The following is a 16975-nucleotide window of genomic DNA, read 5'->3' as shown; positions in this document are numbered from 1 at the left end:
GTGCGGGCGGCGCGAATGACACGAACGGCGCGACGCGAATGAAGCGAAAACGCAAAATTCGCCCTTTTTGAACTCAAGCGAAATATTTGCGTGAATGCCGTGAGTAAAAACAAATCGTTAGCCTCATAGCATAATTGCCTAAGTCATTTTTTGGCCAAATTGAGATATCTGCATAACTTTCCTCTCCTACCACTGCTGCATCACCTTGCCTTATTGGCTATGTCCTCAACCAATCAGAACACTTTTTAGAGTCCAAAATCACTATCTGCCTAAGTCATCTTTTTGACTTTGCTTGCTAGAAATTGTGTTTTTTCTTTTTTTCCGAAAATGTTCAAATATGACTTAGGCAATTATGCTATTAGGCTAACGAAATATTCCAGCGGGCAAACTCGAGCGAGTAGAGCGAGGCGAATATTTTACTCGCGCCCGGTGTGAACGCACCGTAACACTTCTCACTTCATCGTCAAGGTAAATCTCCCTTTGGGGGCCACTCCAAACCAAGTGCTAGTGTTGAGGGAGGAGAAATGAGACTGGGCCTTAACCTCCTCCATGAGGCAGGAGCTCTCCTCCGACCTGGAGGGGGGCAGGTCGAGAACCACGGCCTCGGACTTAAAGGTGCTAATTCTCACTCCAGCCGCTTCACACTCAGTTGATGCTGAAGGTCCTGGCTGGAAGGAGCCAACAGGACGACATCATCTGCAAATACTGGTCTGTTGATCTGATTCAATGTCTTTTCTTCATGTTACGCTGCGTGACCACAGACCCGTTCAGCAGCTGGTTCTGGATCAGCAGCTGGTTCTGGATCAGCAGCTGGTTCTGGATCAGCAGCTCGATGTGTGAACACAGTAGTAAAACACCCTGCGACAGACTGAAGTCTCCCTCTCTCCGTCCTGTGCTCCTTTGTTCACTCCTGCTTCCTTCCTCCTCCTCGAACCCCCCTACCCCCCTCAACCCCGTTCCCCAAATCCTCTCTGCAACCCCAAATTCACCTCCTCCGTCTTTTCCTTCACATTCCTCTGGCTTGTTCTCATTTTCCCTTTGCGTGTGTGATTCTCTCTCACTTCTTCTTGTCCCTCTCTCTTTTGTCTTTCCAGCTCTCTCTTCATTCTCTCCTTCTTACCTCTCTTGCTCCCTCTATTTTCTCTCTCTCTTCCTCTGTCTCTCCACCATCTTTTTACCCCCCACCCTCTCTCTCCCTCCTCCTCCTCCCTCCTCTGCTTCCTGTCCCACTTGGCTGCAGGTCAACAGCAGGATCCCCGGTGAACCCAACGTCTTTCGTCTACCGCACAACTGAGTTTTTACTCGCTTAGAAATCTACAAAAAAAAAAGAGTGCCCAATCAAATGAAATTATTTCACTTACTCTTAATTTAGTTTTGCTTATTTCAGCAGTTTCCCAGAAACATCTGGAGAGAGACAGATGTGATTGATAAAGGAATGAACCAGGTGCGGTGATCTCAGAGCGCTGGCAGCACAGTTTCACTTTTATGAGACAAAAAGTTTCTCAAAAAGTTTGTAGAAAAATGAGTTTATGAGTCGATCATTGACGGAGAGCTGTTTGTGCTCCCTCTCCCTCCCTTCTTTTCCTCTTTCTGTGCGTCTGCATTGTTATCATTACTCACGCACACACACACACACACACACACACACACACACACACACAAACACACACACACAAACACGCGTGCACACAGACCTATTATGGTAGTTGGTTCAGATTCCCAGCGAGCGTGACATCATGTAGCCTCAATCAAAACCAGACTTCAGCAAAACCTCCAATACCAACACACACACACACACACACACACACACACACGCACACACACACACACACACACACACACACACACACACAACCACACTTATCATCTAACAAACCTCCTTTACATCAGGACAAAGGAATTCTGGGATTGTTGCTTTGACTCTCTCGCCTGTAAAAAAAAAAAAAAAAAAAAATGACTTGAGTAAAAAATGTGACAACCGAAAATCACTACGTTTTTGACTGTTGATGTTTTCCCACAATGCAACACAGACGTGCGCCCGTGTCGACTGGTGTTGCAGCAGCGTCTCATTACTGGAAACACACGGTTGGATCCAGAAGTCTGTGGTCTCAGACTTTTGGATCCAACTTGCCCGTTCTGTTTGTGAAGTTTCCAGTTTGATTCGCTAACATTATGCAACTGTCAGAAGAAGACACTGTCAAATATGGACAGGAGTTCATTTTTCTTAAAGGGATAGTTCAACATTTTGGCAAATTGGCCCATTGCCATAATCCCTATAGTGATAGCAGTAGGTTTGTTTCCTTTAATTGTTGGTGCAAGCTATTTTTAGAACGGCGGAGCAGAGCCGTGAGCTGCTCAGAGCTACGCTACGGAGGCTCATTATGGGATTTCTTGGTTTCCCTCATTAAACTCATCAAATACACAATCCAACAACTCCACAACGCTCTGGTGGACAAGTTGTGAGCTGCACATTCACCACACTATGAGATAATAACACAACGTTACCAGACAGAGTTGTTGTAGAGGGAAATGCAGAGACTGTTGATGAAAAACTGCCCCCGACGGCAACGTGCATCAGCAGTTTTGCATGAATTTACCTCGACAAACAACTCTGTGTGGTAACGTTGTGTTATTATCTCATAGCGTGGTGAATGTGCAGGTCACAACTTGTCCACCAGAGCGTTGTGGAGTTGTTGGATTGTGTATTTGATGAGTTTGATGAGCTCTGAGCAGCTCGCGGCTCTGCTCTGCCGTTCTAAAAATAGCTTGCACCGACAATTAAAGGTAACAAACCTACTGCTATGACTATAGGGATTATGGCAATGGGCCAATTTGCCAAAATGTTGAACTATCCCTTTAAAGCTCCATATAGTGTAAAGGTAGATGACCACCTGTGGTGTGATCATATAGCAGGCCTAGGTTCTGTCAGTGGAGAAATGCACATCTACAGCATTCAGTGCTTCCTGTTCAGCTTTAAAACCAACTGTGACGTCTGTAACGTTGTGATGTCACAACAAAGCAGTCACTGCTCTTGGCCACGCCCTAAAGCTCCGCCCACCTGTACCCTCTAACCAAAACTCGCAGGATTTGGTTTCTGCATTTTGCTACCTAATATCTGCCGTATTTGCATTGGCTCACTCATAAAACAGTCAACCAATCAGAAGAAAGGCTCAGAGCCATCTCTCCTTAAAAACCATCAGGGGGCCACGAGGCTGTTTCCAAACCCTTGGAAATAAAATCAAACATTTGCAGTAATTTTCTCATGTTTTGGTTGTAATTCAGTCATGTCTTCTCATCTGTCTTGTTTGCATTGGAGGAATTTCTCCCTGGTGACATGTTTATTTTTCATCCTACAGTATTTTTTTAGGGGATGAGGGAAAATTGTAAACAGGTTTTTGAGAGAGAATGAGCTAATGACTCTCTGATAAACCGCCGCAGTGACGACTGCATGCGAACACGAGCCCTGGGCGGTTTAGAAAGTGACCTCCAGATGAAAACAGACTCAGGAGGGATTTACCAGCCAGAGACGAAGAAAGACGTGGTGGTGAGAGAAGAGGCTGGAGGTTCATCCTCCGCTGAAGGTCAGAGAGAAGAAACTGACAGACAGCTGATAAAGCTGATGACAGCCCGGCCCCCAGTGTGTGTGTGTGTGTGTGTGTGTGTGTGTGTCGTGGCACAGGATGAAAGCAGCAGTAAATTTTCTCTTTTACTTCAAAAGGATATTTCACACTCCAATTGGACAGATGGAGGCGATGCACGCACGCACACACACACACACACACACACACACACACACACACACAGCCTGGCTGACTCCTGCTGCACCTGGACCAGTGATGGATGAATCACATTCACAATCAAACGACCGAGTCAGCGAATTCTGTCAAAAACTCTCAATTTTTTCATTCAAAACTCTCTTTAAAAAGTTCAGTTTTTTCCCCTCGAAGAGGTTTGAACGTGTGCCTGACACATTCCCCGGGTATAGATGCTGATTTCCCATGGTGCAACAGGAACAATAACAGCACTCATTGAAAAGTAGTTGCACGTTTTGTTCTAGAGTGTTTTTGTTTGTTTTGTTAATTGTTTGTTCTCCCTTTACCTCCCTCATCAAAATAAAGTTAGATAGAAATTTGAGTCGTATTCATATTCTAATTCATTCTATGGAACAGATCTGGGGTGGAAATAAAGCAATGTTCAAGTTTAAAACAGTTTAAAAAGAAATACAAAGATTTAATTCTTATGAAATATAGAAATGAAGAAGGGGTTACTGGTTATCTGTAGCTATTCCGAAGAACACATGCATATCTATATACACTTCTAATGACACATAGACAGTTATTGAGAGGAAGCAGATTGTTTCTATTATGTTTTAATTTATGTAATTTATGGAGAAGTGGTGGGAGTAAATAAGTTACACTGAGTATGCAACTTTATGTTTTTTGTGCATTTTTTGTTAGTCTGCCATGTCTTTGTGGTACTTCCTTTGTTTTATCCTATACTTTTGTGTTGCATATGTACTCAAAATAAACACTTGAATTCAATTCAATTTTTTGCCAGTGAAATTTTGACAAAAGTCACAAAATATGTCTTATAAAACCATCAGTTACAGCCTGTTAGGAAGAGAAGATGAATATTCAGTAGACGACGGTCGGTCATCATACATTATCCTGTACAACCTCAACCACAGACACACAGCTGTTACTCTCAAGCACCAAGTCAACCTCAAATCCAGACCTGATCGACTGACTTGTCATTTGTCTGAGATTAGCAGCCAGGAGAGATGAAGATATCAGAGGAGGAGGAGGAAGAGAGGGATGAAATGATAAAAATGGGTGAAAGTTGTGATGTTTTCATCGAACAAAAGTTTCTGAGATCCAGAGTCAAGGCAAAACATGTCCATCTACTGTGTGTGTGTGTGTGTGTGTGTGTGTGTGTGGAGGCCTGCTGCAAGTGAACTGGCCTGAAGGCATTCACACCTGGCCAGTAAATCTAGGCTACAGCCAGCTCCTCCCAAACGCTAACACACACACACACACACACGGTGCTCTGTACTGGGGCCTCTCCACTGAGCCTCTGTTTCTGTTTGTTTACTACAGTTACTTTAATGAGCAGCAGTACTGTAAATACACTGTCACCGCCACAGTAACGAGGACGACCAACCAACCAACCAACCAACCACACACGGTGTGGTAACAACTAGAGCAGCACACGTGACCACAGAGCTGAGGTCTGGTGATGTACAGAGGCAACAGCAGAGAGACAGACCAGAAAGGTTCAACTGTTGAAATGTCACTCGTACCTGCTCATTTAGGTGGAACAGTTTGTCTCTTTATCATTTAACTGTCTGTTACTTAACTGTAGTTGGCTATTATTGCTGCTGTTGTTGGTGTTGTTGTTGTTGCTTTGCATATACGGAAGAGGATTAGGGTCACTGTGAAAAAAAAGTGAATTCTGACTTTAAACTCAGAAGTCTGAAAAAAAGTCTGAATTCTGACGTTAACCTCCCAATTCTACTTTAAACTGACTTTAATCTCAGAATTCTGACAGAAAAACAAGTTAGTTCTGACTTTTTCAGAGTCGGAATTCTGAGATTAAAGTCAGAATTGTGACTCTGACGCTGAAAAAGTCGGAACCAACTTGTTTTTTCACAGTGGCCCTAATACTCTTCCGCATATACATATAGTGTATATATATACAGTATGTGTATTAAGGTATTTAGGTCATGTTTTACTCTGTCTTATGTACACTACCTGGGTTGGGGGTTGGTGATGGGGCAGATACAGTTCTGGTACAACACTGGACACTGAATAACTGCATCACTGCCTCTATTAATATGAAAACGACCAGTATGTATTTGATCACAAACTGGAAACGTTCAGGGGGTGCAAAATAAAGTTTCTGTTTCAGGTTTGAACATGGCGGTTTGTTGTTTCAAAGCAAAGAAATCAGCTCAACGTGACATGTGAACGTTGAGCTGATGCTCAGCAGCTCAGCAGAGACTCTCACCTCCACGATGCTCTTCAGATCTCTGACGTAGGCCTGCTCCGTCTCAACGATCTCCATCACCACTCTCTCCAGCCGTGACAGCTGCCGGGGCCTGGCCGGCGCCGCCACCGCCACCGCGCCGGCTGCATGGCCGTCGCCGCGGTGTCCTCCACCTATCGCCCTGGCGACGCAGACTCCCGCTGCGGGGGGGGGGTCCTCCGTGCGGCGTGACGAGGGGAGTGAGGTCCAGGCTGATGTCCGAGCCGTTCCTTTTGGGCGTGGAGGACGAGGAGGAGGAGGAGGAGGAGGAGGAGGCGTTGTAGGTCGGCACGGCGCCGTAGGGCAGTGAGGAAGAGGAGGAGGAGGAAGAGGAGGAGTGGGAGGCGTCCTGCAGAGAGACCGAGGAGGCGGAGGAGGAGAGGGACAGGGAGGCGGGCCGCTCGCCGTCCGAGCAGACGGTGTTGACGGAGGTGCAGGAGGAGGACGAAGCTCCTCGGTCCCCGGATGACATCATCCTTCCCACAATCCCACTCAGGGACGAGACTGAGGAGGGACGCTTGGCAGCTGGAGAGGGACAGACAGACAGACAGACAGACAGACAGGTTGGTCCCATCCAATGAAAAGTTACAATATGAAGGATGAAATAATCACCTCAGTATAAAGAATCAACAACATTCTTTGGAACTAATGACAAAATAGATAGAGGCTCTAACTCCCAACGAACACCGCATCCTGACAAACAGCCAGCAAGCGAAACAGCGACGAAATCTCACGTGAAGGTGTCCTGATATGTGACGTAAACCAGGGGTTCAACTAGTCTCACTCTGGGACCCACATTTTCCCATGGTCATTAAGTCGCGACCCACTTTTATAGAATTCAAACCAAGATTTTTTTTTTTTAAAGCCTTTAAAAACTAATTTTGCATGTACGGAAGTGAATAAAAAAATATCAAACTGCACAAAATGGAGACCAACAAAACAATATATTTGACTTCTAATGCATCTCTGCATTCAGAGCATGTTCACAAAAGTGAATAAATATCAAATTGCACAAAATAAAGACCCACAAAACAAAACAAGATTCACTGCATTCAGGCCACATTAGAGCAAATAATAAGAAACTGAGGAGGAGCATTACAACTGCATGTGTTCACGTGTCTCGTGCCTTTCAAAATAAGTTATTTTTCAAAATAAAAGACATGTCCAACATCAGATGTGCATTAAATATTATTTACTGTTTTGACCAGCTGTCCGCGACCCATCCAGAAAGGGTCCGCGACCCACTTTTGGGTCCCGACCCACCAGTTGAGAACCACTGACGTAAACAAACTTCTGGTGCTATTTTTAGATTCCTGACTTCCTGGTTGCCGTTTTTGACATCTTGGACTGAACTAGTAAAATTAATTTCTCCTCGTCCATGCTGCTTGCCAGTCGGTTGTTCTCCTCTCTCTGCTAACTAGCTTGTCAACAGGAAGCAGGGTGAACTTTTCAGATAGAGAGAGAGCTTGCTCGCATCGCTGTCTTGTCGCTATCGCGTCGCTGTATGTCAGGATGGGGTGTAATTGCAAAATTTGTGGCTAGTGTCGTCTCGACCACTTGTCACTCAAAGAGACCACACCCTGGACTATATACAACTTCAGTCCTTTGTCATGTAAAGTGTGTTATAGAGTCGATGAGCCAGACTGAACTTGGGCACAGCACTGTGACGACACTTTGGTGCGACTCCCTCAGTTTCCTAGGCTTCTTCAGCCTTCAACCTTTTCGGTTAAGTTGTTTTTTTTATGTGGCTTTGTACTGTTGCTATTGATTGACCAAAATAAAAAAATCTAATCAAATCAAATCAAATCAAATCAATCTTCAGCAAGAATCATGAAACCTTCGCTCCTCCTGTCTTGCCCTGTGGTTTCGTGAACCCACTCCCTCCCTCTCTTTGTGTTTGCTGCTACTCTTCTCCCTCTTAGAAGAACTAATGACGGGATTTTCTTCTGCTTATTTGTCAGATATACAGGGCATCAAACAGGCATAGGGGGGAAAGAAACACTTCCTGATGCCGTTTCCATCACCAAACACAGCATCCTATGTGAAAAGGCCTGAAAGGACCGGCTTCCTGCTGGAGCCACACTCTAGTGGTCAGTAGAGGAACTGCACTTTGTGTTGTCTTCATTTTTGCCGCTTATCTTTTTTCATTTGTGAGGAAATGTTTCGTAAAGTGAGTTTTGTAAGACAGAGGTGCAACAAACCACCTCAGACGTCACCACAACACAATATGAAGAAGTAACTGGGGCTGAGCAACAAACACAGCAACAACAGCAACACAGCTTCACTCAAGTACATTAACACACTTCATCTCGTTCATTACAACAAGCTGAAAATGAATCATCATAAATAACAGTTTTTATGTTAACTTTGATTCACAAAGTTAAATTAGTTGATGATTTGAATAATAAGTCAAATCATGCAGATTTCCACTGAACAACTGTTGCAGGCTGATACACACCTCGTAATCTGTATGAGCAAATACCTACTGATGTCCGACTGAGTTACACAGCTGTCTGTTATACACACACACACAGGCCACACACAGGTGATGTGTGTGTGTGTGTGTGTGTGTGTGTGTGTGTGTGTGTGTGTGTGTGTGTGTGTGTGTGTGTGTGTGTGTGTGTGTGTGTGTGTGTGTGTGTGTGTGTGAAGTAAACCACCCAGACACCTGCACTGTTAAACTAGTTCCTAAAACCTGCTGGCTGACAACTCTCTCTCTTTCTCTGTCTCAAAAACAACCACTGGCAGTGGCAAAAAACCGCTATCAACTCCTATTTCAAATGATTTTCTGAACTTTTTATGCAGACGGCACAGCTGGATAGTGAAGCTCTCATCTGTCAGGGTAAACAGGAAGTGTGTGTGTGTGCAGCAGAGCGCAGCACCTGAACCTCGCTGACTGACACGATGTTAATTCTTCCCTTTTCTTGCTTCTTCTGTGCAAACGACAGCGGTGTCTGAGCAGCAGAGCGCAACACCTCAATCGTCAGTGTGTTCCAGATGTCGGCCTATAGATAGCCTACACTCTGCAGTCAGGTGATCAGTGGTTAGCTATAGCTTCACTAACCACATCCTGGCTGGTACAGACAGCTAGCCTAGTTCTGTCCATACACCTACCAACACCGGTACACTCAGTGACAGATGAAGATGAACTCAACTGCAGCTTCTAGTGATTTAAAAGCTGTAACCCAGACACTGACAACCTCTGATCTTTACTGCACCGACACTGACTTTACAAAACCAGCATCAGCTGCTTGTAGCTGTCTGCCTCCTCCACACTCTAGCTTCCTGTTTCTCCAGAGTTGATTAATAACTGTGAAATTTTGTCAGAATTGCTGTTAGACCTTGAACCACCACTATCTAATCAGTCCATCCTAATCAGTCTAGGGCTGCCCCCAAATAACCAAAGGGTCATTAGTCGACCAAAATTTTAGTTTAATTGGTCGATTGATCGCAGGAAAAAAAAAAAAACGTTTGGAGCCGTGTCTTGTCAAAATTAAGTCAAAATCAATATGACTGAACTGTATATGAAAGGTGGATTAGTCGACTAATTGCCCTAAATGACAACTATTGGTCGACCAAGAAAATCTTTGGTCGGGGGGGGGGGGGGGGGGGGGGGGGCAGCCAGACTTATGTCCAGCTGAATGTTTGTGCCAAATTTGAAAAAAAAAAAAGTAAAATCATTTGTCATGGTGTTAGTGAGACATTAGCTGTGTCTCAATCAGTAAAGGGAATAACGATGTTGTAAAAGAACAGCGCTTTTCCAGTAACAAGTAATCAAAAAAGTTCTCAGAAGGACCAGCCCCTGGAGTGGGACACAGCTGTGTGTGTGTCCACCAGGACCAGATGGACGGGTGGAAGTATTGACTGAACCTGGAAACATCACTCCTCCGGCCCTGACTAGTGTCAGTCCACAATCTGATCTCTCATCAGTTAACATGGACTGGTCAGTAGGCCTCTCTGTCTAAGATACTTTATAGTCATTGTACTGATAAAACAACACAACAACATTTAGACTGGCATCGATCCATCCATAAAGCAACATTTGTTAGTAATAAATAATGTCATGTCTTAGTTGCTAAGTGTATTAAAATAAATAAGTTCCTCAAAATAGGCATAACAAATGACCCTTATCATGAGAAAAAATAAGAATAGCATAATAATACAAATATTTAACAACATCTAACTTTGGATATTCATCTTTCATGACAGGAGCATATGGAGGTTATTTTCTATCATAAATCAAGAGCATATTATGTTGATTTGAGAGCATTACTTTTTGATTTGACGTTCAGAAAACTCTGCTCTCATATTCAAATTTACTCTGCTCGCGCTCAAACTATGTGCTCGATGTTTAAACCTGTGCTCTCGGATTCAAAGTTGCCCTGCTCGTGCTCAAACTTTGCTTTCGCATTCAAGTTTGCCCTGCTCGTGCTCAAACTGTGTGCTCGCACTTGGTCACAGCTGCCTGCGCAGAGTGTTTCCTCTTGCGCGGAGGAAAGTCCTGCTCTCGGATCTCTGCTCTGCTCACGGATTTTCTGTCAACTGTCAACCAATAGAAGACCGGCTACTGTTGACCAATCAGATCATCCCTACTTCTATGCTTCTTTGTGGGTGCGTTCACTGTAATTCAAGGAGCGTCACATACGGGCGGGCACTCTTTCTACCGGGTTTATCTATTTCCGCCCCACAGGCTGTTAAATGTGGCGGCTCCCTTTATGTTTTGACAACTTTTGGAATAAAATATCAGTTAATTAATACACGAGCGCCCGTGCTTTTCATTACAATAGGTAGCTATATAAACATAAACTAGCAGTAGTAGCGGATGGGTGCCTTATGTATGTTTTTTTTTTTTATCCACGTTCATCGGTATATATGTTTTATAGTCTAAATGCCAAAGTCACTTGTAAGTCCTGTGATGGTACAGTGGTTAAGGCAGATGACAGTAGCTCTTTTTGTTGATCATGGGACCGCTGGTTCGAATCCCGGCCCTGCCGGCACCCTCATGTTATGCTATTTGATTTTTATGATTTTTTTTTTTTCATTGAAACGCTTAACAAGAGATGGTGGGTTACCGTTTTAATTTTCATTTCATCATGTTTTTAATCACGCATGGTAACCCACCATCTCTTGTTAAGCGTTTCAATGAAAAAAAAAAAAATCATAAAAATCAAATAGCATAACATGAGGGTGCCGGCAGGGCCGGGATTCGAACCAGCGGTCCCATGATCAACAAAAAGAGCTACTGTCATCTGCCTTAACCACTGTACCATCACAGGACTTACACGTGACTTTGGCATTTAGACTATAAAACATATATGAACGTGGATAAAAAAAAAAAACATACATAAGGCACCCATCCGCTACTACTGCTAGTTTATGTTTATATAGCTACCTATTGTAATGAAAAGCACGGGCGCTCGTGTATTAATTAACTGATATTTTATTCCAAAAGTTGTCAAAACATAAAGGGAGCCGCCACATTTAACAGCCTGTGGGGCGGAAATAGATAAACCCGGTAGAAAGAGTGCCCGCCCGTATGTGACGCTCCTTGAATTACAGTGAACGCACCCACAAAGAAGCATAGAAGTAGGGATGATCTGATTGGTCAACAGTAGCCGGTCTTCTATTGGTTGACAGTTGACAGAAACTCCGTGAGCAGAGCAGAGATCCGAGAGCAGGACTTTCCTCCGCGCAAGAGGAAACACTCTGCGCAGGCAGCTGTGACCAAGTGCGAGCACACAGTTTGAGCACGAGCAGGGCAAACTTGAATGCGAAAGCAAAGTTTGAGCACGAGCAGGGCAACTTTGAATCCGAGAGCACAGGTTTAAACATCGAGCACATAGTTTGAGCACGAGCAGAGTAAATTTGAATATGAGAGCAGAGTTTTCTGAACGTCAAATCAAAAAGTAATGCTCTCAAATCAACATAATATGCTCTTGATTTATGATAGAAAATAACCTCCATAGGAGCAAACATAAAAACTTGCACTGTGAGCTCACACAGTGTTCATTATGAGGCGTCCTCTTCCAATGTGAAAGAGACTTTAATGCTGATCTTCAATCCAAAAATCTAAAGCTGCAGTTGTTCTGATTCAAACCTGAACACCAGGGAAGACCTAAGTGCTGCTCATGTCCAGCACGGCAGACAGCAGCTCCTCACAACGCCATGAGGATGGATATACAGTACTTGAATTGGAAGTTTCAAATTGTTGGGGTCAAATTGATGATGATGACATTTTAAGATGACAGGTTACCAATATAATTTTCTCTTTTCCTCTTATCATCACTTCACAAGAGCCTGTAATCATTTCCACCAGCCCCCCTCCCTCCAGACAACCACACACCTGCCCCGACTGTGAGATGGAGAAGTATTTAAACTTCATTAGTGTTTGAATTCCAGACGTCCTGGCAGGAGGAATTTCCTCGCACACCCGCAACACCCTCGATTTGTTTTTCCCATTTAAGTGACTTTTTAGCGCTTCGGCAGCTTTATAACAGAAGTGCAGGTTCTTACAGGAACAGCTGGAACAGCTGCCAACAATGTTGTAAAGCAGCGAACCTCCTCATACATGTGGTATGTCCACACGGTGAACGGAGTGTGGACGTGTGGTTTAAAAAAAAAAGTTGTTGTGCTTTTCTCCACATGAAGAAGTGATGTTTCATTTGGAAAACCACCAACATATTTTCTGGGAAAGTTTTTGGCTCTTTGCAAACTTCACTGAAAGATCGAACTCAACCACCCTCAACTGTTGGAACCTGTCGTCACCGGTTCACATGGACGTACGTCACGATGATGTTTGATTTGATCTGTCTCCTGAAAGAGGAATTGGGCCCAAATGAGCTCCAGTGGGTGATACATAAATAGATATGAAGTTTTCCACTTCAAAATGTGCACTGTAGCGTTTAGGGAGAGCTCATTTAGTCACACTGATGTAGTGACGTAGTCAGTCTAACCGAATCTCTCACTGAACAGCTAAACTAATTTTTTTATTAGTGGTTTTCAAAGACAAACAGCTCAAGTAATGCATAACACACACACACTGAGCAGCAGCAGTCACAGCCATATTTAGCCATGGCATTCACACATGCTTCAGTTCTGAGTCGACATAATTGCAAAGGAGTGAGTCAGTTGTGTGAGCATGTGTATGTGCGTGCGCGTGTGGCTTCATTCATGCTTCCTGTCTCTGGTGAACTGTGTCTGTCTCTGTTCTGCAGGAGGCACAAACACCAAACCTGAATCACCTGAACTGCATCAAACCACACAGGAGAGAAGTCAGAGCATCCTCACAGTCAGATCTACATGTACGGCCTGAGCTTTACAGCTCAGACCTACATCCATCACAGAAACACTGACACATGTTTTATTCTTTCATAGTTGTGGATTTTCTGATGCTTAAACATCAGTCACATTCCAACAACTTTGACATCATGACCTGATAGGACACAATCTGCTCCAAACATGGCTTCACTGAATTCACAGCTTTACTCCATTGCTCACGGCTCTGCTCCGCCATTCTACGAATAGCTTGCACCAACTATTAAAGGTAACAAACCTACTGCTATGACTATAGGGATTATTGCAATGAGCCAATTTGCCAAAATGTTGAACTATCCCTTAAAAGGCAAGGCAAGGCAATTGTATTTGTATAGCCCGTTTTTATAAACAGTTTGTCTCAAAGGTCTTTACATGGCATCACAACAACATCCTCTGTCCTTAGACCCTCACATCCACTGAGGAAAAACTACATAGAAAACCCTTTTAACAGGGAAAAATCTGAGAAACCTCAGGGTGAGCAACAGAGGAGGGATCCTTCACCCAGGACGGACAGACGTGCAATAGATGTTGTTACAGACAAACAAAGAATAAGAAAGATAATAATAATAATATATTCTGTGATTTATTTGCTGCTATCTCAGATAAATTGCAAATTGTGAATTCAAATGGTCAATGTAGTCCTTAAAACTATGGTCTAAGTTTGTAAATTTCCATATATTAATGGCATAGGGTTGTGGGAACTGCACTTTAAAACAAAATCTTGCATTTAATGTCTATTTTCCAGTGTTTTCTTGCTACCGACAATTCAAATCAAACCAAAGAAAGATCATTTGTGTTACTTGGAATAAAAATCACTAGGACATATAGCTGCCCTATGAATCTAATGCTGTAAACATAAGTTAAAATAGGAATCTATGGGCACTGACTCAATTTTGGGGCGAGACTCTAGTGGTAATAAGAGGAACTGCATGTTTCTCAATGGGTGGTTGGTGGTTAACTCACACATTTAACTCGGTACTCTCGGGAAAACGGAACAAAACAAGCTTTTTAACATCTATGTGTTTAAGGCCGCGTTTCTGTAGTGGCACATTAATCTGAAATCATGAAATAATAGGCCAATTATGTAACAATGTCTGAAAGGAGCTCAACAGTCTCCTTATCCCTGCTGAGATCACTGCAATTTTCTCTTGCTTGCACACACACACACACACACAACTCCCACCACCCCAGTCTCTTATCAGCTTTGGCACTGGACCAGCACAAAACTTAGTGTGTTATAAACAGTGCTGACATGGGTGAGTGCCGACCTCATCACATCATCATTATATCAGCTACAAGAGAAATGGTGTGTTCAGAGCTGAGAGAGAGAGAGAGAGAGGAAGACATGTAAAAAGGCAAAAGCACTAAGACATAAACTCTACAGGTTCAGATCAGACTCAGATATGAATGTATCAAAACAATGACTGCAAACAACAAGGCTTGATGATTTGTCCGAACATTATTTCATGTTAAAATCCTGGTCTGAATTGACGCCATAGTCTGTTATACTGCTCACATCACCGCTATTCAGTGCAAACAAAACCACAAACATGCATGCTTATGCACTGGTGCACTTTGTTCACGTGCAACTGCTGCAAAATGTTCAACACAAGCTGAATCTGAAGTGATTTCTTTGAACTGACTGGCTGCTGATCTCAAGGGGAAAAGACATTCGTGAAAAACAAATGTGTTTGCTTTGAGAATGAAGAGAAGTAACGTGTCCAGACTGCAGGAGCATCTTCACAAACAGTTCAATAAAACACACCGTCCAACGAAGCAACCCAAAACCACAGCTGCAGATCGTAACGCATCAAAATGTACAGATATTAGAAATGTAACAGTAGACTTACTTACTGTTTGCAGGGTGTGTGTGTGTGTGTGTGTGTTAGTCAGTCCATGGGTCCATTTGTCTGTTTAAAACCAGTGATTCTAACAAACACTGAACTCAGACTGAGTGAAGTCTGTCAGTCTGAAAACGCTGTTTCTCTGCGTTTGATTTCCTGTTATTGACTCAGTGTGTGTGTGTGTGTGTGTGTGTGTGTGTGATGTGCCCAGCAAAGTTGAAACCTGTGCCGTTGACTTGAAGTACAGGATGTGGTTTGCCAAACACGTGTCTCTGTCTTTCTTTAATGCACACACACACATACACACACATAGAGTGAAAGGACAGTCCACAGTCATATGTCCGTCCAGAATGTGATGTCTCATAGTGTTTTATCTGGGACTATAGTTACATGTCTCCACATGGTGAGATGTGATGATTCTAACATCACCTTCTATGGTCATTGGTTTTCATTTCAACTACAGTACATGTGTTATTTTTTAAGTCCACCACAATAAGTTGAACAGATGTTGCAGTAGAAATGTCATGTGGGAGGACGCTGCTGTTATCCTTGGGCCACTTCTTTGACAGACACTGTGATACTAAAGAAAACTCTTTTCTTTTTATGAAGGTCAGGGAGGGTCTCTGGAGGTTTGTTCTGGAGGAATGATCAGAGATGTTGATATGACATCATTGTGTCTTTTCATATCTTTGTGTGAACGTTTGATTTTGAGTTCTGGTGCCGAGAAGCTCTAAGGCGCCCCCCTCAGGAGGATTTTTAATGAGCTGCCTCTGTAACGATATTCTCTACAAAAAAGAAACGCACCCAGTCACCGGCAAGCCTTTCAGTCGCAGAAAGCATTGCTATGGTTTTGCTTCAGTTTCAGAGCTAAAAGCTGAAGCTGCTTCTTTCTTAGAAATTAAGAAAGGTTCAAAGGTTATCAGAGAAAATAAGAAATAGAAGTCCACAGCTCCTATTGGGTTAGGCTCAGAGGCTTGAAGCTCTACAGGTGTTTTTGTCATGATGTATAGAAGGAATAGAATGATTTTCATTGTTCATATGTATGGCCTAGTTATTGTTATTACATACGACTCTTTTTAGACAAGGCTAAAGACATAAATATGATACATGTATGAGCTGGTGTAGTTTAGGATTTTAGGCTTTTAGTCTCGTGCTAAACAACATATATGATCAAAAACCTTTCAAAACATATTGGATATTGGAATTTACATTGAAAAAGTGGATATAAATAGTCCAGCATCAGTTTCATCCTAACAACATTAAAGGACCCTGGAGCGTTCCATGAGGAACTCCTTCATCATTCCTATAGTGTATAAACCAGGTTTTTTACCTCCACTGTCCTTGAACATGTGGGGAATCTTCAAACACGACACCGCCTGCTCATTTTCATGTTCCAGTGTTGTAAAGTCTGACTGGATTATGAGCCGTTATCTCCATATCAGGGAGAACACATGTTTCTGTGTCTGTGTTACGTGACAGACAGTGAGTCTTTACCTCTGAGGCTGACATCCACCTTAAAATATAATCCTCACAGTGGGGCAGACCTCTGTGAGCTGAGGTCACATAGCAGTAGAACCGCAGAAATGAAGAACACCATGGTCTAAAGGCTCTGATTGGTCTCCTTGTTCCATGTAGGCATGGAATGTGCAGCAAAGAAATGTTTTCAACAATTATATTTCATGATTTAATTGTAATAAATTACCATTCGGCTCTATCAAACCCAAACATCTAAACAGCTGCTGCATCACTGTACGAGTATACTACATTATAAAAACGGTTGCAAAAGGATTTCA

The 16975-nt window shown here is 43.1% G+C and overlaps 1 protein-coding gene across 2 annotated transcripts in view; it reads right to left on the bottom strand.

The window, feature by feature from the left end:
• Positions 1 to 6006: 6006 nt before the first annotated feature.
• LOC146976667 (uncharacterized) overlaps positions 6007 to 16975 on the bottom strand; it is a 37672-nt gene continuing 26703 nt past the window's right edge. For both annotated transcript variants that reach the window (XM_085796583.1, XM_085796584.1), the window contains exon 3: positions 6007 to 6549. In XM_085796583.1, the coding sequence (XP_085652709.1) occupies positions 6050 to 6549 (500 nt within the window). In that variant the 3' untranslated portion in view covers positions 6007 to 6049. The remainder of the gene's footprint in view (positions 6550 to 16975) is intronic.

This window comes from Trachurus japonicus, chromosome 13 (assembly GCF_045865225.1).
Source record: "Trachurus japonicus isolate A0001 chromosome 13, Traja_1.0".
Classification (NCBI taxonomy): Eukaryota; Metazoa; Chordata; class Actinopteri; order Carangiformes; family Carangidae; genus Trachurus; species Trachurus japonicus.
The sequence above is the reverse complement of the archived record's forward strand: the minus strand, read 5'-3'. Positions and strand labels throughout refer to the sequence as shown.